Source organism: Anomaloglossus baeobatrachus, chromosome 1, assembly GCF_048569485.1.
Source record: "Anomaloglossus baeobatrachus isolate aAnoBae1 chromosome 1, aAnoBae1.hap1, whole genome shotgun sequence".
Classification (NCBI taxonomy): Eukaryota; Metazoa; Chordata; class Amphibia; order Anura; family Aromobatidae; genus Anomaloglossus; species Anomaloglossus baeobatrachus.
The window spans coordinates 99,173,254-99,194,791 of record NC_134353.1 but is presented as its reverse complement, the minus strand read 5'-3'; the positions used below and the strand labels follow the sequence as shown (position 1 = coordinate 99,194,791).

The window sequence follows — 21,538 nt, the reverse complement described above, 5'->3', positions numbered from 1 at the left end:
TCAGGCCGTCCACTGGTGTGTCTGGTGGGTGTGGTGCAGAATGTTCCTAGGATTTTGATTATTTTTTTCTTGGCAACACCAAAGGTCAGGGACCCGTAACCAAGAAGGAGGTGGATATTGTCCAGAAGGGCAGATTGCACAATACCCTGTGACGACCTGATATCCCAAGGCGTCACACCAGCTTCACACAGGGCAGATGGCTATCTCATATAGGTGGCATTTGCTTCTAACAGCAGCGATCCGTGCTCACAGCCTTAGGTTATAAGTCTGCAATTACTCTGTCTGCTGACTTGTGAATCTACCCAGTGTGCATACTCCGTGCTGTGAGGACTCTCTGGCGCCGAACACGTGACTGCAAGTATGCTATTTGCATACATGCGGTTACATGTCAACTAGACTTGCACTGGCTCACTCAATGCAAGTGAATTGAACAAGGCTGAAAAAGTCTAGTTGGAATGAGGCCGAAAGTATACAAATTTCATTCTTCCTGTCACGTGACTGCCTACTCCCTGAGCTGCCACCGGAATAATCCTCACGGCGTTGAGTGTGCACACTGTGAAGATTCACAAGTCTGAAATACATAGACTGTACCCAAAGGACAGAAAATCCCTTTAGGTGACTGTTGAGAGCCAATGGATTAATATGGCTGCTAGGGGCCAGCTAAATGCCCACTTGCCTGCCATGTGAGCCTTTATTCTAATGCCCTGCTACAGGAGCTAACAGTGTTACATTATACTGTATATCTAATATATAAAGCTGAATGTGTGTGTGTGTGTGTATGTCCGGGATTGGCATCTGCACCGTCGCAGCTACAGCCACAATATTTTGCACACTCACACGTCTGGACCCCGAGAGCGTCATAGGCTATGTTTTGAGGGGAACTTTTAACCCCGCGCTTTACAGTTATTCGCCAAAAAACCTGCCTCCATTAAAGCGAATGGAGCTGGGAGCCACAGTGCAGCTAGAACTTCAGAAGAATGCGCAGCCACGCCCTTATATGGAATGTTGGCGTGTCGCAATGCAGCCAGGGAATGAGACAGACACAGCCAGGGAAAGAGGCAGACATAGACAGGGTAAGAGATAGACACAAAGAGACAGACACAGACAAAGAGACAGAGACAGATACAGGGAAACAGACAGACAGGGAAAGAGAGAGACAGGGTAAGAGACAGACAAAGGGACAGACCCAGGGAAAGAGACAGAGGGAAAGAGACAGACTGGGAAAGAAAGGGAAGAGACAGACAGGGAAAGAGAGGGACAGAGACAGACAGGGAAAGAAACAGACAGCGAAAGTGACAGATAGATAGATAGACAGACCGGGAAAGAGACAGACACAGACAGGGAAAGAGGCAGGCACAGACAGGTAAGAAACAGACACAAAGAGACAGACATAGATAAAGAGACAGACTGACAGAGAAAGAGAGGGAAAGAGAGAGGTTAAGAGACAGACACAGACAGGAAAAGAGACAGACACAGACAAAGAGACAGAGACAGACACAGGGAAACAGACAGGGAAAGAGAGGGAAAGAGACAGACAGGGAAAGTGACAGAGATAGACAGACAGGCAAAGAGATAGACGGGGAAAGAGATTGAGACAGACAGAGACAGTCAGAGACAGACAGACAAAGAGATAGAGAGAGACAGAGATATATACAGAGGTGGAGACAGACATTATAATTACATTTATATCTATTTTATTTTGTGGTTTTTGTATATATATGTATATGTATGTATATATATATATATATATATATATATATATATATATATATATATATATATATATATATATATATATATATATATATATATACACAGTGCCTACAAGTAGTATTCAACCCCCTGCAGATTTAGCAGGTTTGATAAGATGCAAATAAGTTAGAGCCTGCAAACTTCAAACAAGAGCAGGATTTATTAACAGATGCATAAATCTTACAAACCAACAAGTTATGTTGCTCAGTTAAATTTTAATAAATTTTCAACATAAAAGTGTGGGTCAATTATTATTCAACCCCTAGGTTTAATATTTTGTGGAATAACCCTTGTTTGCAATTACAGCTAATAATCGTCTTTTATAAGACCTGATCAGGCCGGCACAGGTCTCTGGAGTTATCTTGGCCCCCTCCTCCATGCAGATCTTCTCCAAGTTATCTAGGTTCTTTGGGTGTCTCATGTGGACTTTAATCTTGAGCTCCTTCCACAAGTTTTCAATTGGGTTAAGGTCAGGAGACTGATTAGGCCACTGCAACAGCTTGATTTTTTCCCTCTTGAACCAGGCCTTGGTTTTCTTGGCTGTGTGCTTTGGGTCGTTGTCTTGTTGGAAGATGAAATGACGACCCATCTTAAGATCCTTTATGGAGGAGCGGAGGTTCTTGGCCAAAATCTCCAGGTAGGCCGTGCTATCCATCTTCCCATGGATGCGGACCAGATGGCCAGGCCCCTTGGCTGAGAAACAGCCCCACAGCATGATGCTGCCACCACCATGCTTGACTGTAGGGATGGTATTCTTGGGGTCTTATGCAGTGCCATCCAGTCTCCAAACGTCACGTGTGTGGTTGGCACCAAAGATCTCGATCTTGGTCTCATCAGACCAGAGAACCTTGAACCAGTCTGTCTCAGAGTCCTCCAAGTGATCATGAGCAAACTGTAGACGAGCCTTGACATGACGCTTTGAAAGTAAAGGTACCTTACGGGCTCGTCTGGAACGGAAACCATTGCGGTGGAGTACGTTACTTATGGTATTGACTGAAACCAATGTCCCCACTGCCATGAGATCTTCCCGGAGCTCCTTCCTTGTTGTCCTTGGGTTAGCCTTGACTCTTCGGACAAGCCTGGCCTCGGCACGGGTGGAAACTTTCAAAGGCTGTCCAGGCCGTGGAAGGCTAACAGTAGTTCCATAAGCCTTCCACTTCTGGATGATGCTCCCAACAGTGGAGACAGGTAGGCCCAACTCATTGGAAAGGGTTGTGTACCCCTTGCCAGCCTTGTGACCCTCCATGATCTTGTCTCTGATGGCCTTGGAATGCTCCTTTTGTCTTTCCCATGTTGACCAAGTATGAGTGCTGTTCACAAGTTTGGGGAGGGTCTTAATTAGTCAGAAAAGGCTGGAAAAAGAGATAATTAATCCAAACATGTGAATGTCATTGTTCTTTGTGCCTGAAATACTTCTTAATACTTTAGGGGAACCAAACACAATTCTTGTGGTTTGAGGGGTTGAATAATAAATGACCCTCTGAATGAACTTTTCACAATTTAAAAAAAAAAAAAAAATAAAAAAAGAAATAACATTCTTTTTTGCTGCAGTGCATTTCACACTTCCAGGCTGATCTACAGTCCAAATGTCAAGTTAATTCCGAATGTGTAAACCTGCTAAATCTGCAGGGGTTGAATACTACTTGTAGGCACTGTGTGTGTGTGTGTGTGTGTGTGTGTGTGTGTGTGTGTGTATGTATGTATGTATGTGTATATATATATATATATATGTATGTATGTATGTATGTATGTATGTGTATATATATATATATATATATATATATATATATATATATATATATATATATATATATATATATATATATATATATATATATATATATATATATATATATATATATATGTGTATATATTATATATATTATATAATAGATATACACCGTGTATTTTAGAGGATTTTTTTATTATTGATCAACAACTATGCTCAAGATCAACCAAAAAGACTCATAAATATCAATGCTTAATATTATTGGAAGTTGGAGTGGTTTTTTTTTTTAGATTTGGCTATCTTAGCAGGATATCTGTTTGTGCAGGTAACTATTACTGTGCAGAATTATTGGGCAACTTAATAAAAACCAAATATATTTCCATCTCACTTGTTTATTTTCACCAGGTAAACCAATATAACTCCACAAAATTTAGAAATAAACATTTTCGGCATGCAAAAACAAAACCCCAAAAAATTAGTGACCAATATTGCCACCTATCTTTATGATGACACTCAACAGCCCACCATCCATAGATTCTGTCAGTAGCTTGATCTGTTAATAATCAACATTGCGTGCAGTATCCACCACAGCCTCCCAGACACTGTTCCGAGAGGTGTACTGTTTTCCCTCCCTGTAGATCTCACATTTTATGAGGGACCACAGGTTCTCTACTGGGTTCAAATCAGGTGAACAAGGGGGGCCATGTCATTATTTTTTCATCTTTTAGACCTCTACTGGCCAGCCATGCTGTGGAGTAGTTGGATGCATGTGATGGAGCATTGTCCTGCATGAAAATCATGTTTTTCTTGAACAATACCGACTTCTTCCTCTACCACTGCTTGAAGAAGTTGTCTTCCAGAAACTGGCAGTAGGTCTGGGAGTTGAGCTTCACTCCATCCTCAACCCGAAAAGGTCCCACACGTTCATCTTTGATGATACCAGCCCATACCAGTACCCCACCTCCACCTTGCTGGCGTCTGAGTCGGAGTGGAGCTCTCTACCCTTTACTGATGCAGCTTCTGGCGCATCCATCTGACCCATCAAGAGTCACTCTCATTTCATCAGTCTATAAAACCTTTGAAAAATCAGTCTTAAGATATTTCTTGGCCCAGTCTTGAAGTTTTATCTTATGTTTCGTGTTCAAAGGTGGTCATTTTTCAGCCTTCCTTACCTTGGCTATGTCCCGGAGTATGGCACGCCTTGTGCTTTTTAATACTTCAGTAATGTTGCAGCTCTGAAATATGGCCAAACTGGTCGCAAATGGCATCTTGGCAGTTTCACGCTTCATTTTCCTCAATTCATGGGCAGTTATTTTGCGCCTTTTTTGCCCAACATGCTTCATGCGACCCTGTTGGCTATTTGCCATGAAACGCTTGATTGTTTGGTGATCACGCTTCAAAAGTTTGGCAATTTCAAGACTGCTGCATCCTTTGTACTTTTTAGAGCCTGTCAAATCTCTCTTCTGACCCATTTTGCCAAAGGAAACGAAGTTGCCTAATAATTAAGCACACCTTATAAAGGATGTTGATGTCATTACACCACACCCCTCCTCATTACAGAGATGCACATCACCTGATTTACTTAATTGATAGTTTGCTTTCAAGCCTATAAAGCTTGGAGTAGGACAACATGTATAAAAAATATCATATGATCAAATTACTCATTTGCCTAATAATTCTGCACGCAGTATATATACAGTGCCTTGCGAAAGTATTCTGCTCCCTTGAATTTTTCAAACTTTTCCCACATTTCAGGCTTCAAACATAAAGTTAAAAATGTTAAAGTTATGGTGAAGAATCAACAACAAGTGGGACACAATTGTGAAGTTAAATGAAACTTATTGCTTATTTTAAACTTTTTAAAAAAATAACTGAAAATTGGGTCATGCAATGTTATTCGTCCCCTTTAAGTTCATACTTTGTAGCGCCACCTTTTGCTGCGATTACAGCTGCAAGACGCTTGGGGTATGTCTCTATCAGTTTTGCACATCGAGAGACTGAAATTCTTGCCCATTCTTCCTTTGCAAACAGCCCGAGCTGAGTGAGGTTGGATGGAGAGCGTTTGTGAATAGCAGTTTTTAGCTCTTTCCACAGATTCTCGATTGGATTCAGATCTGGACTTTGACTTGGCCATTCTAACACCTGGATACGTTTATTTGTGAACCATTCCATTGTAGATTTTGCTTTATGTTTAGGATCATTGTCTTGTTGTAAGACAAATCTCCGTCCCAGTCTCAGGTCTTTTGCAGACTCAAACAGGTTTTCTTCAAGAATGGTCCTGTATTTGGCTCCATCCATCTTCCCATCAATTTTAACCATCTGCCCTGTTCCTGCTGAAGAAAAGCAGGCCCAAACCATGATGCTGCCACCACCATGTTTGACAGTGGTTATGGTGTGTTCAGGGTGATGAGCTGTGTTGCTTTTACGCCAAACATATTGTTTGGCATTGTGCCTAAATAGTTCGATTTTGGTTTCATCTGACCAGAGCACCTTCTTCCACATGTGTGGTGTGTCTCCCAGGTGGCTTGTGGAAAACTTTAAACAACACTTTTTATAACTATTTTTGAAAAAGGGTTTTCTCCTTGCCACTCTTTCATAAAGGCCAGATTTGTGCAGTGTACGACTGATTGTTGTCCTATACACAGACTCTCCCACCTCAGCTGTAGATCTCTGCAGTTCATCCAGAGTGATCATGGGCCTTTTGGCTGCATCTCTGATCAGTCTTCTCCTTGTTTGAGATGGAAGTTTGGATGGATGGCCGGGTCTTGGTAGATTTGCAGTGGTATGATACTCCTTCCATTTCAATATGATCGCTTGCACAGTGCTCCTTGGGATGTTTAAAGTTTTGGAAATCTTTTTGTAACCAAATCTGGCTTGAAAACTTCTTCACAACAGTATCATGGACCTGCCTGTTGTGTTCCTTGGTCTTCATGATGCTATCTGTGCTTTAAACAGAACACTGAGACTATCACACAGCAGGAGCATTTATACGGAGACTTGATTACACACAGGAGGCTTATATTTATCATCAACAGTCATTTAGGACAACATTGGATCATTCAGAGATCCTCAATGAACCTCTGGAGTGAGTTTGCTGCACTGAAAGTAAAGGGGACGAAAAATATTGCACGCGCCAATTTTCAGCTATTTATTTTTTAATACGTTTAGAATAATCAATAAATTTCGTTCATCTTCACAATTGTGTCCCAGTTGCTGTTGATTCTTCACCATAACATTAAAATTGCTATCTTTATGTTTGAAGCCTGAAATGTGGGAAAAGTTTGAAAAATTCAAGGGAGATGAATACTTTTGCAATACTTTTGTGTGTGTGTGTATGTATGTATGTATGTATGTATGTATGTATATATACATATATAATGTGTACCGCCCTGGTGCTAGTCGGGCTGCTTGGATCCAGGATCGTGGCTCGAGTGGGTCCGGACCCGGCTTGGCAGACACTTTGATCCGTAAAAATGGGATTATTACAGGGGATAAGTTTGTGACGTCACCTGCGGGTTGCGGTAATGGGAGTACCGCCGCTGCTCTAAGGAGTACTAGGGCAGATGGGGTTAAGCAGCCAGATGTCAGTCCCTCCACAGGTAGGGAAGGCCCCGTGCTCAGGGTGTTGGTAGTTATTTGGGAGAGCAGGGTGCAGAGGACCAGGGTAGTCGTGGTGCTGGATGAGGTTTATAAAGGAGACACACACGCTGTAGGTAAACCAAAGTCTCTGAGTGCCGCTGCGGGGAGCCCATCCAAGTACCCGGTCCCACCAGTTTCACATAGTAATCCAGAGCCTGCCTCTGTGCACAGTTTTGTGTCCGTGTGGGTCCCTGTAGCTTGAAGCTGTAAGGTCCCGTTCTTCAGTTTTTAAGTGAAGTCTTGCTCCTAATGGCTGGCACTTGGGACTTCATTGGGTTGCTTTTTCTGGAAAAACCCTGTCCCCCCGCTGTGTGCTGATGCCCTCAGTCTCTATGCTCTGGGAAGGTCCCTGAAGGTCCCCTTCCTCTGCAGGTTAATTGTCAGGATGTTGAATCTGCTCCTGACCTAGGATTCTGTACCCTGTCGTCACCGGTACCGGTCAGCTCTATGGGTCCCTCTATGGTGCCTGCAGTCCCTCCTAGACCACGTCTGTCGCACCCCAGACCAACGTCCCTGAACCCGGTCACCGACTGCTCTGCTCCTGGACCACTGTCTGCGAACCATCCTCGGTCTTTTCTAGCTCCCCGGGAGCTAACACTTTAGCTCCTCTCACTTTGAGGGCTCTCGCTAGACTCTTTACATCCCTCCTACAAGTCTGCCTGACCCCTAGGTGGGTGGCCCTGTTCCAGCTAGACCAACCCACTGGTGTGTCTGACAGGTCATGATGGAAAGTGTTGGTTGGGGTTTGTGGTGCTGATGGAGGTGACACCGGTTTCTTGGGCACCTGGACCGATGGGGGGTAGGCCCTGCACCCTGGGTAAGAATGCAGTTCCCTTTGGCACCCTGATGTATTCAGGGGTGCCACATATACAGCTCTGGCAAAAATTAAGAGACCACTGCAAAATTGTCAGTTTTTCTGATGTTTCCCTTTATAGGTATATTTAGTAAAATGTTCTTTTATTCTATAAACTACTGACAACGTCTCCAAATTTCCAAGCAATAAATTTTCTATTTATTTTCTGAAAATTAGAAATGGTCAAAATAAATGCAAAATTAAAAAATGCATTGCTTTCAGACCTCAGATAATGCAAAGAAAACCAATTAATAATAATTTAAAAACAACAATACTAATAATATTTTACCTCAGGAAGAGATCGAAGTCAATATTTTGTGGAATAACCATGATTTTCAATAACAGCTTTCATGCGTCTTGGCATGCTTTCCACCAATCTTTCACACTGCTTTTGGGTGACCTTATGCCACTCCTGGTGCAAAAATGTAAGCAGCTCTTCTTTGTTTGATGGCTTTTGGCTATCCATCTTCCTCTTGATTACTTACATTCCAGAGGTTTTCAATGGGGTTCAGGTGTGGAGATTGGGCTGGCCATGACAAGATTTTGATGTGGTGGTCCTTCATCTACATATTGATTGACCTAGCTCTGTTGCATGGTGCAGTGTCCTACTGGAAAAAACGGTCCTCAGAGTTGGGGAACATTGCCTGAGCAGAAGAAAGCAACTGTTTTTCCAGGATAACCTTGTATGCGGCTTGATTCATACGTCCTTCATTGATTAGGAGTGTCTAAGTGGTATGTTTGAGCCAGAACTCTTAATGGTTGGTAGGGAATCAAATACTCTCTGCAAAATGCAAATAAATTTATATAATTTATACAATGTGATTTTCTGGATTTTATTATTAATATTCTATCTCCCACTGTTAAAATTAACCTACCCTTAAAATTATAGATTGTCCATGTCTTTACCAGTGTGCAAACTTGCAAAATCCATAAGGGATCAAATTATTATTTCCTTTTACTGTAGATATATAAATATTGCCCCTGCCTTTCCCCAGTAAAGAATAAAGAAACATAAAAAAAAGTATATATTTGTTATGCATTCAGAAAAATCTGATCTATAAAAATATGAAATAATTAAGCAGAACTCTAAACTGTGTAATGAGAAAAATAAGCAAAACTCCACAATTGTGTTTTTTCAGTTGCTGCAATAACGCTAAAAAATGCAATAAGTTGCGATCAGGGCATCTATGTACCCAAAATTATATAAATAAGAACGCCAGCTTGCCACGTAAAAACTGCTCCATTGATGGTAAAATAAAAAAGTTACGGGTCTGGGAAAATGGCGATACATACCACTTATTTATTTAGACAAAATTCTGTATTTTTTTATTATTATTATTTTTATTTATTATTATTATTATTATTATTATTATTATTAATAATAATAATAATAATAATAATAATAATAATAATTAATAATTTAGTAAAACAACAACTATGTACTCCTATGTTTGGAATTTCCGTAATCATACTAACCTGGATTATCATGTTTCCTGTTCTTTTTTTTACTGTAAAATGAAATCCAGAAAAAACATGTCAGAATATCGTGATTTTACACCATTTTCCTGCACCTTGAATTGTTTTGCCTTTTTCCCTTCGTTCATATAGTAAAATGAAGGGTACCATTTAGTGATGAGCGAGTACTAAAAAGCTCGGGTGCTCGAAGCTCGGGCCGAGCCTCCCAAGATACTCGTGTACTCGGCCCGAGCAACGAGCCCAATGTTATCCTATGGGAGACCCGAGTATTTTTGTGAAATGACCTCCCGGCAGCATGGAGAAACCCTAAAAATGGCACAAAAGTCTCAGAAGAGTGCTCAAATGACATGGCAACAGCATGGGGAAGACCCCTTGAAGCATTTATCACTCAAAAGTCACAGCTGTGAACAATTTTGTCCGCGTTTTACGCCATTTTTACGGACTCACCAGAAAACCTTCCAAAATGACCCCAAAATGATTTTTCATGGCGGAAATGTTAAGGGCACATACCCAATAGTGAGATAGAGCTGGTGTATGTTACTTTTTGAGATTAATACATGAAAGATTTTACGTGAAAACATTGTGTGGCACTCCGATGTCCCTGAGAAGAGACGTACATGAAGGCCTCTTGAGTCTAATGTGCCCATTTTGAGGAAGTGAGTCTTTGTAGTATTTTCCTTTGCCAGGGCAGTCCAAAATTGTGAGGTTCACCAATGTCCCTGGATAGAGACGTGCATGATGGCCTGTAAACCTGAAGTGCCCATTGTAAGGAAGTGGGTCTATTTTAGTATAGCCCTTTGCCAGGGCAGCCAAAAATTGGGAGGCTCCACAATGTCCCTGGATAGAGACGTGCATGATGGCCTGTAAACCTGAAGTGCCCATTGTAAGGAAGTGGGTCTATTTTAGTATAGCCCTTTGCCAGGGCAGCCAAAAATTGGGAGGCTCCACATTGTCCCTGGATAGAGACGTGCATGATGGCCTGTAAACCTGAAGTGCCCATTGTAAGGAAGTGGGTCTATTTTAGTATAGCCCTTTGCCAGGGCAGCCAAAAATTGGGAGGCTCCACATTGTCCCTGGATAGAGACGTGCATGATGGCCTGTAAACCTGAAGTGCCCATTGTAAGGAAGTGGGTCTATTTCAGTATAGCCCTTTGCCAGGGCAGCCAAAAATTGGGAGGCTCCACATTGTCCCTGGATAGAGACGTGCATGATGGCCTGTAAACCTGAAGTGCCCATTGTAAGGAAGTGGGTCTATTTTAGTATAGCCCTTTGCCAGGGCAGCCAAAAATTGGGAGGCTCCACATTGTCCCTGGATAGAGACGTGCATGATGGCCTGTAAACCTGAAGTGCCCATTGTAAGGAAGTGGGTCTATTTCAGTATAGCCCTTTGCCAGGGCAGCCAAAAATTGGGAGGCTCCACATTGTCCCTGGATAGAGACGTGCATGATGGCCTGTAAACCTGAAGTGCCCATTGTAAGGAAGTGGGTCTATTTTAGTATAGCCCTTTGCCAGGGCAGCCAAAAATTGGGAGGCTCCACATTGTCCCTGGATAGAGACGTGCATGATGGCCTGTAAACCTGAAGTGCCCATTGTAAGGAAGTGGGTGTATTTCAGTATAGCCCTTAGGCAGGGCAGCCAAAAATTGGGAGGCTCCACGTTGTCCCTGGGTAGAGACGTGCATGAGGGCCTCAAAACATTGTTCCCATTGCAAAGGAGCGGGTCTCCTGTCGTTGTAATGTCCATTCTGCAAAGAATGGGCGAAAAAATTTACCACTGGGGGTATACCTGAAACAAAGACCTAACTATTGTAACGGTCATCATGATGGCGCATGAGGAGAAGGAGGAGCAGTCCAGCGATTATCCAAAGTCGAGAAGTGTACCCATGGGTGAGTGGAGGTACATGGCAAACTTTAAACTCCGCTCTCATTTGCTGGTGGTGTGGTGAAGTCTGGCCCAATCCAACCCTTGTTCATCTTTATCAGAGTCAGCCTGTCAGCATTTTCAGTTGACAGGCGGGTGCGTTTATCTGTAATGATTCCACCTGCGGCACTAAAAACACGCTCTGACAAAACGCTAGCAGCAGGGCAGGCCAGGACTTCCAAGGCGTAGAGAGCCAATTCATGCCACGTGTCCAGCTTGGATACCCAATAATTGTAAGGCACAGAGGAATGTCGGAGTACAGTTGTTCGATCTGCAAGGTACTCCTTCAGCATCTGGGCAAACTTAGGATTTCTTGTGGCACTACCCCGCACCTCAGGGGCTGTGGTACGTGAGGGGCTGAGAAAACTGTCCCACATCTTAAAGACTGTTCCCCTACCTCTGGCGGATTGGACTTGTGCCTCTCTCGGCTGTACGCCTCGGTTGTCCACTGATTCCTGACCTATGCCGCTAGCGTTTTGTGAGGGGAATGCTTTGCCTACTTCCGTGAGTATGGCCTTCCGAAACTGCTGCATTTTGGTTGACCTCTCCTCCACGGGAATAAGAGACAAAAAGTTCTCCTTGTAGCGTGGGTCTAACAGTGTTACCAACCAGTAATGATTGTCGGCCAAGATGTTCTTAACGCGAGGGTCACGAGACAGGCAGCTTACCATAAAGTCAGCCATGTGCGCCAGACTCTTAACAGCCAGGACTTCAGTAGCCTGACCAACAAGATGACTGAACATGCTGTCCTCCTCCTCCTCCTCCTCCTCCTCCTCCTCCTCATCTACCCTGTCCTCTGGCCAGCCACGCTGAATCGAGGATATGACTGGTGTGCATGTCATATCCTCAATTTGGCCGGAGAGTTGCTCCATGTCTTCATCCTCCTCCTCGTCATAGTCCTCCACTGCACGTTGTGATGAGACGAGGCTGGGCTGTGTGTTATCACCCACACCCACTACTGTTTCTTGCTGCAACTCATCGCGCTCCGCCTGCAATGCATCATGTTTGTTTTTCAGCAGGGACCGTTTTAGAAGGCAGAGTAGCGGTATGGTGACGCTAATAATGGCGTCATCACCACTCACCATCTTGGTGGAGTCCTCAAAGTTTTGGAGGATGGTACATAGGTCTGACATCCATCTCCACTCCTCAGGTGTTATGTGTGGAGTTTGACCCATTTCCCGACGGCTTAGGTGATGCAGGTACTCAACAACTGCCCTCTTCTGCTCACATATCCTGACCAACATGTGCAGAGTTGAATTCCAACGCGTGGGGACATCACACACCAGTCTGTGAGCCGGAAGATGCAAACGGCGCTGAAAGCCGGCAAGGCCGGCTGAAGCAGTAGGTGACTTTCGAAAATGTGCAGACAGGCGGCGAACTTTTACCAGCAGATCAGACAGCTCTGGGTATGACTTTATAAACCGCTGAACCACGAGGTTGAGCACATGGGCCACGCATGGAACATGTGTCAGCTGGCCTCGCCTCAAAGCCGCCACCAGGTTCCGGCCATTGTCACAAACGACCTTTCCTGGCTTTAGGTTCAGAGGTGTGAGCCAGTGATCTGCCTGCTGTTTCAGAGCTGTCCACAGCTCTTCTGCATTGTGGGGTTTGTCACCTATGCAGATTAGCTTCAGCACAGCCTGTTGCCGCTTCGCCGAGGCAGTGCTGCAGTGCTTCCAGCTTGTGACTGGTGTGGAGGGCACAGTGGATGAGGATGCGCAGGAGGAGGAGGAGGCTGAAGAGCATGACATTCCGGAGCTGTAGAGTGTGGGTGAAACACTGACTGAGGTAGGGCCTGCAAACCTTGGTGTGGGAAGGACGTGTTGCGTCCCTCGCTCAGACTGGGTCCCAGCTTCCACAATATTAACCCAGTGTGCCGTCAACGAGATGTAGCGGCCTTGCCCACAAGCACTTGTCCACGTGTCTGTGGTTAGGTGGACCTTGGGTGAAACAGCGTTGTTCAGGGCACGTGTGATGTTTTGTGACACGTGGTTATGCAACGCGGGGACGGCACACCGGGAGAAATAGTGGCGGCTGGGGACCGAGTAACGTGGGACAGCTGCCGCCATCAGGTCACGGAATGCTTCTGTCTCCACCAGCCTAAAAGGCAACATTTCCAGCGCAAGCAGTCGCGAAATGTTAGCATTTAGAACTGTGGCATGTGGGGTGTTGGCAGTGTATTTGCGCCTGCGTTCAAAGGTTTGCTGAATGGATAACTGAACGCTGCGCTGGGACAAGGACGTGCTTGATGATGGTGTTCTTTCTGCGTAGGCAACTGCAGGTGCAGGAGTGGAGGAGGCTTGTTCGCAAGCAGCATGGACAGAGGATTGGCTCGCATGCACAACCAGCGAAGACGTAGCAGTGACATCAGCAAGCACTGCTCCTCGACTCTGTTGTACTTCCCACAAAGTCGGGTGCTTGGCTGACATGTGCCTGATCATGCTGGTGGTGGTCAGGCTGCTAGTTTTGGTACCCCTGCTGATGCTGGCACGGCAGGTGTTGCAAATGGCCTTTTTTGAATCATCTGGATCCAACTTAAAAAACTGCCAGACTCGTGAAGACCTAACATTTGTACAGGCACCTTGTGTCGTCGTGTTGTTCCGGGGAACGGTTGCCTGACTTCTGCCTGGGGCCACCACCCTGCTTCTTACTGCCTGTTGTGATGCTACGCCTCCCTCCCCCTGTGCACTGCTGTCCTCGCTCTGCATATCCTCCTGCCAGGTTGGGTCAGTTACTGGATCATCCACCACGTCGTCTTCCTCTTCCGCACCCTGCTCCTCCTCCTGACTTGCTGACAATTGTGTCTCATCATCGTCCACCACTTGTTGAGACACGTTGCCAACTTCGTGAGAACGTGGCTGCTCAAATATTTGGCCATCTGTACAGACGATCTCCTCATGACCCACTTCAATATGAGCTGGCGAGAGGCCAGAATGTGTGAATGGAAACGTGAACAGCTCTTCCGAGTGTCCAAGTGTGGGATCATTAATGTCCGAGGAGGACGTGTACTCAGCCTGGTGGTAGGAAGGAGGATCAGGTTCAGAAATGTGCGGTGCAGTATCACGGCTACTGACACTTGACCGTGTGGAAGACAGAGTGTTTGTGGTGGTGCCAATCTGACTGGAAGCATTATCCGCTATCCAACTAACAACCTGTTGACACTGGTCTTGGTTCAAGAGCGGTGTACTGCTGCGGTCCCCAAGAATTTGGGACAGGACGTGCGAGCGACTAGATGTGGCCCTTTGTTGTGGCGAAATTAGAGCTTGCCCACGACCTCGGCCTCTGCCTGCACCACCATCACGTCCACTTCCTTGTTCCTTGCCAATGCCCTTGCGCATTTTGCAATGCTGTGCACTGCTGACGTGTATATTCACTACTTGTGCGTTATATCAAAGTTTCTGGAAATTGCACACAAGTGCACCTGTACGCTGCCACCGACAGGCACACACGTGCGGTTTTTAAATGCAAGCACGGACGCAATAATAACCTAACACAGGTTTTAGGAGCAAAAATTAAGAACTCTGACACTATCAGCCACTGCTGACTGACGTGTATTATACACTACACTTGTGCGTTATATAATAGTTTGGTAAACGCACACCAGTGCACCTGTACGCTGCCACCAACAGGCACACACGTGCGGTTTTAAAAACCAAGCACGGACGCAATAATAACCTAACACAGGTTTTAGGAGCAAAAATTAAGAACTCTGACACTATCAGCCACTGCTGACTGACGTGTATTATACACTACACTTGTGCGTTATATAATAGTTTGGTAAACGCACACCAGTGCACCTGTACGCTGCCACCAACAGGCACACACGTGCGGTTTTAAAAACCAAGCACGGACGCAATAATAACCTAACACAGGTTTTAGGAGCAAAAATTAAGAACTCTGACACTATCAGCCACTGCTGACTGACGTGTATTATACACTACACTTGTGCGTTATATAATAGTTTGGTAAACGCACACCAGTGCACCTGTACGCTGCCACCAACAGGCACACACGTGCGGTTTTAAAAACCAAGCACGGACGCAATAATAACCTAACACAGGTTTTAGGAGCAAAAATTAAGAACTCTGACACTATCAGCCACTGCTGACTGACGTGTATTATACACTACACTTGTGCGTTATATAATAGTTTGGTAAACGCACACCAGTGCACCTGTACGCTGCCACCAACAGGCACACACGTGCGGTTTTAAAAACCAAGCACGGACGCAATAATAACCTAACACAGGTTTTAGGAGCAAAAATTAAGAACTCTGACACTATCAGCCACTGCTGACTGACGTGTATTATACACTACACTTGTGCGTTATATAATAGTTTGGTAAACGCACACCAGTGCACCTGTACGCTGCCACCAACAGGCACACACGTGCGGTTTTAAAAACCAAGCACGGACGCAATAATAACCTAACACAGGTTTTAGGAGCAAAAATTAAGAACTCTGACACTATCAGCCACTGCTGACTGACGTGTATTATACACTACACTTGTGCGTTATATAATAGTTTGGTAAACGCACACCAGTGCACCTGTACGCTGCCACCAACAGGCACACACGTGCGGTTTTAAAAACCAAGCACGGACGCAATAATAACCTAACACAGGTTTTAGGAGCAAAAATTAAGAACTCTGACACTATCAGCCACTGCTGACTGACGTGTATTATACACTACACTTGTGCATTATATAATAGTTTGGTAAACGCACACCAGTGCACCTGTACGCTGCCACCAACAGGCACACACGTGCGGTTTTAAAAACCAAGCACGGACGCAATAATAACCTAACACAGGTTTTTTTGGGGAGCGACAATTACAGTACAGACAAGTCAGATACTATCTGGACTGTTTTACACTGTGTACACCAGCCCCAGATATGAAGGCTGGTATACGGTCACCACTACCCTGCCTGCCTGCCTGCCTGTATACTGCTACAATAGTCCTGACAAGTATGCATCAACAAGAGAAAAGAATGTGCGAAAAAAGTGGGATCACCACAATGAATAAATATACAAAAATATCTTTATTATAGAAATAGGCACAAATACCAAATGGTATTTGTGCCTATTTCTATAATAAAGATATTTTTGTATATTTATTCATTGTGGTGATCCCACTTTTTTCGCACATTCTTTTCTCTTGTTGATGCATACTAGTTTTCTAATGTGCTAAGTGGCTTTGATCCCCTCATATTTTTCATTAATCTGTTTTGGTGCCCTCCCCTCCCACTGTTGTACAATAGTCCTGACAAGGACTCTTTTGGTCACTAGCCTGTATTCAGACCTGGCTATACCCTGCCTGTATATAGCAACAATAGTCCTGAGAAGGACTCTGCTACTGTACGCCGACCTGGCTATACCCTGCCTGCCTGTATACAACTAGAATAGTCCTGAGAAGGACTTTTGGTCACACTGTTTGCAGCCCTGCAACTGAAAAAGCTATAAAGGGCCGCAAAGCTTTCCCTGAATCAGCGACACTCTCCCTACACTCACTGTCAGAATAGCTGTGAGCAGAGCACAGCGCGCCGGCCTATATAAAGGCTCGGTGACGCTGTGCAGGCCGGCCAATCACTGCAATTCCACAACTAACAGGGCTGTGGCATTGCAGTGGTCTGCCAGCCAATCCCTGCATGAGGGCTGGCTCTCAAAAGAGCGCCAACATGCAGAAATGAAGACCACGAGTAAAGCACGAGTATCGCGAGATTACTCGGTCCCCGCCGAGCAGCCCGAGTACAGTGATACTCGTGCGAGTACCGAGTAGTGACAAGCATGCTCGCTCATCACTAGTACCATTCACAACTACATTTTGTCCCACAAAAAACAAGCCCTCATATGTCGGTCATTGCAAAAACAAAGTTATGGTTATTTTAAGATTGGGTAGGAAAAAACTGATCCTCAAAAATTGAAACTGGCTACATAGGTAAGGGGTTAAAGAATAGATAATTTTCTGGTGAGAGTTTTGCCATTAACCTTATTAACATTATAAAAGTACATATAATGGAGCAGCCAAGTTACCGGCTTGCTCTGCAAACAAAAGCTGGATTTCATTCAGTCCAAGCATTGTATGTAAATAATTATTACATTTAATTAACAGTAAATTATTTTTTGTCTGGTATGAAGACAATAGCTTCTATAAAGGAACAATGGAGCCAGAATTTACATCAGATGTGTTCATGAGTCTGGATCTCCCCCGAGACCCTCACCAAAGATGCAAGGCCTTCCATGTCTGTGCTTCTTCACATGGGGACTGCCAATCACTGGTGAGGGGCTGGGGGGATTACTGGGCTCATGACCAGTCCATTGTATTTTTTCTTAAAGACTGTTACCCATTTGGTCAACAGATTTCACAATACAAACTGCATACACTATTAGTTGCCACAATTAGGCCTTATGACACTGGTGTACTTACTGTAAAAATTCATATGATATTGGCTGTATTAACCTTTTTTGTAAGTTTGAGTCCAAGAACAGAATTAAAACTCATGAGTCCAAGTGTATTCATTATGTTAAATGTAATCTCCATCCATTGATGCACTGACATCTGTAGCTTGTACTGAGCAGTGTGAGATTGCAGTAACAGCAGGGAGGAGGGACACTCAGGAGCTGTGAGGTTGAGTGGGCAAAGATTCATTTTGGCTCATGAATACATTTGGATCCCTGAGCTCACTTATTCTCTAACTGGATTATAGGGTTTAAAGGTCCAGTCACACTAAGCAACTTACCAGCGATCCCAACAACGATAGGGATCGCTGGTAAGTTGCTAGGAGGTTGCTGGTGAGATGTCACACTGCGACGCTCCAGCGATCCCACCAGCAACCTGACCTGGCAGGGATCGCTGGAGCGTGGCTACACGAGTTGCTGGTGAGCTCACCAGGAACCAGTGACCAGCCCCCAGCGCCGCGTGGAAGATGCTGCGCTTGGTAACTAAGGTAAATATCGGGTAACCAACCCGATATTTACCTTGGTTACCAGCGCACGGAGCTACACGTGCAGAGAGCAGGGAGCAGCGCACACTGAGCGCTGGCTCCCTGCTCTCCTAGTTACAGCACACATCGGGTTAATTAACCCGATGTGTCCTGCAGCTACATGTGCACAGAGCAGGGAGCAGCGCACAATGCTTAGCGCTGGCTCCCTGCTCTCCTAGCTACAGCACACATCGGGTTAATTAACCCGATGTGTCCTGCAGCTACATGTGCACAGAGCAGGAGCTGGCACTGACAGTGAGAGCGGACGAGGCTGGTAACAAAGGTAAATATCGGGTAACCAAGGACAGGGCTTCTTGGTTACCCGATGTTTACTGTGGTTACCAGCCTCCGCAGAAGCCGGCTCCCTGCTCCCTGCACATTCAGTTGTTGCTCTGTCGCTGTAACACACAGCGATCTGTGTTTCACAGCGGGAGAGCAACAACTAAAAAATGGCCCAGGACATTCAGCAACAACCAACGACCTCACAGCAGGGGCCAGGTTGTTGCTGGATGTCACACACCGCAACATCGCTAGCAACGTCACAAAGGTTGTTCGTTAGCAGCGATGTTGCTAGCGATGTTGCTTAGTGTGACGGGGCCTTTAGTGCCATTCGTAAATGGATTTTCAAAGTACGTACACCAGTCTCATCAGGCCATTGGTGTGTTCTCTGTGTTTTCCATGGGTGTGTTTTCCATGGGTGTGTTTTCCATGGGTGTGTTTTCCATGGGTGTGTTTTCCATGGGTGTGTTTTCCACAGGTGTGTTCTCCATGGGTGTGTTCTCCATGGGTGTGTTCTCCATGGGTGTGTTCTCCATGGGTGTGTTCTCCATGGGTGTGTTCTCCATGGGTGTGTTCTCCATGGGTGTGTTCTCCATGGGTGTGTTCTCCATGGGTGTGCTCTCAATCTGTGTGCTCTCGATCTGTGTGCTCTCGATCGGTGTGCTCTCGATCGGTGTGCTCTCGATCGGTGTGTTCTCGATCGGTGTGTTCTCGATCGGTGTGTTCTCCATCGGTGTGTTCTCCATGGGTGTGTTCTCCATGGGTGTGTTCTCTGTGTTTTCCATCGGTGTCTTTTCCATCGTTTTGTTCTGTTTTTTCCATCGGAGTGTTCTTTGTGTTTTTCCATCGGACTGTTTTTCCATCGGTGCGTTCCCTGTGTTTTTCCACTCTGAATGAAGTTACAAAGTTTATCCTATACTTTCAATGTTTAATACAGCACGATTGTACACTGCTGCCATATGTGTGCTGTACGTGTTTTTCATTAGCCCCTAGATGGTATTGGCATTTTGTTATCCCTGATACTGGAAAAAAACTGACGTCTCTGCATGTGATTCACACGGACAAACGTACTATGTAAAAATATAGACGTGTGAAGATCACCATAGGTTGTAATGGATACATGTGATATCCCTGAAAAAAAAATATTGTGTTGAGCATAAGCAGATAAGATAATTGTGGCAATGTTTGCTTTTGTCATTTAGCACAGACTGGCACAAATGCTTTTCTGGGGTCAGCAAGGTGTAACCAAGAACACGAGAGCAGCCATAGAATGGTATGAGCGCGGAGCCCTGGAGAACGAAGAGCCGGTGCTGATGTATGATTACGCCGTCCTGTTATTTAAGGTGCGTTCTCTCCCTGATACTTTCTCCATAGCAGTCTGCAGCAGCATCAGTAGATCTGGAAAAAGACAGAGGGGTTTCCCGGGCTAAACTTACATTTCTACACTGCTCAGCAATAGGCCTCATTCAGGCTAATATTTTTTAATTTTTAAAATAAAAAACGTACATGTCTTCTGCTTGAAATATGGATGTACGGGAAGCATGGAGCTGTGAATGAGGCATTATTAAACCATAAGTACTAGGCCGTGACCTCATCGTGTGTCCTGTTCCATAACCATATTTCATACAGGTATTACTAATGTGTTTTAGGGTGATGGTGTTCCAAAGAACGAGAAGCTGGCCCTGAAATTAATGAAGAAATCTGCTGCAAAGGTAAAAATATAATTTAAGAATCATTCCAGGTTCATCGTGTAACTGTGAAATGTATGTTTTTGGCTTCATTCAGAATTCCGTGATTTTGCTCATATGCAAAAAAAACGACTGGGTTTTATCAAAGTTATGGATAAGATTTTAGTCAGTGTCAGTTTTTACCATTAGATTTTCATCAGTTTTTTTTGTGCCTGAGAAGTTTTCTCAAGTTTCCCCCATCAGACAAACATGAAGAATAGAAAGCAGTAATATACCACTGGGGACAAGGATTGGGCATAATGGTGGATCCCAGATTCAACATGAGCCAACAGTGCGATAATGCAGCTAAAAAAGGCCATCAAAATTCTGGGATGTATCAAGACAATCATTGAATCTAGATCAAGAGAGGTAATTATTCCCCTCTACTCTGCCTTGGTCAGACCCCACCTAGAATACTGTGTACAGTTCTGGGCGCCCCAATTCAAATAAGATATCTATATAGTGGAGCAAGTCTAGAGAAGAGCAACCAAGATGGTAGAAGATCTGCAAACCATGTCATATGAAGATCAGCTAAAAGAACTAGGGGTGTTTATTTTGAAAAAGAGAAGGCTGAGAGGAGACTTAATAGCGGTCTACAAATATCTGAAAGGTAGTCACAGTGCAGAGGAAACTACCCTATTCTCATTAGCGCAAGGAAGTACAAGAAGCAAATAGAGAAAACTTGAAGGAGATTCAGAAAAAATCTCTTATTAAAATTAGGAAAAACTTTCTGACAGTGGGGGCAGGCAGGGAGTTGAACAGGCGACCACGGGAGGTGGTGAGCTCTTCCTCAATGGAAATCTTCAAGTGGAAGCTGGATAATCATATAGCTGGGATGATTTAGGAAAACCTGCACTCGAAGGGAGTTGGACTCTATGGCCCTTGAGGTCCCTTCTAACTCTGCCATTCTATGATTCAGATGGCATCTGGGTGCTGTCCGATTTTTATTTTTTTCATGGACCCATAGCCTTTCAGTGAAGAGCTTAATCTGTGACTCGTATAAAAATCGGACATGTCACTCTGTTTACAAAAACATGAACAAGTTAACAGCCCCATAAACTGAGTTTGCAAATCACTGGGAAAAAATTGATAGAACTTATGTGAAAAACTAATGTCTTAAGGTCTAAATCTGGGGCTACATCTTGACTTTAGGTGCCACATAGGTCAAGTGTCAAAGATC

The 21,538-nt window shown here is 44.6% G+C and overlaps 1 protein-coding gene across 1 annotated transcript in view; it reads left to right on the top strand.

The window, feature by feature from the left end:
- SEL1L3 (SEL1L family member 3) overlaps positions 1-21,538 on the top strand; it is a 163,917-nt gene that overhangs the window by 82,833 nt on the left and 59,546 nt on the right. Inside the window, exons 14-15 of the mRNA XM_075346942.1 lie at positions 19,834-19,974; positions 20,281-20,343. Coding sequence (XP_075203057.1) covers positions 19,834-19,974; positions 20,281-20,343 — 204 coding nt within the window. The remainder of the gene's footprint in view (positions 1-19,833; positions 19,975-20,280; positions 20,344-21,538) is intronic.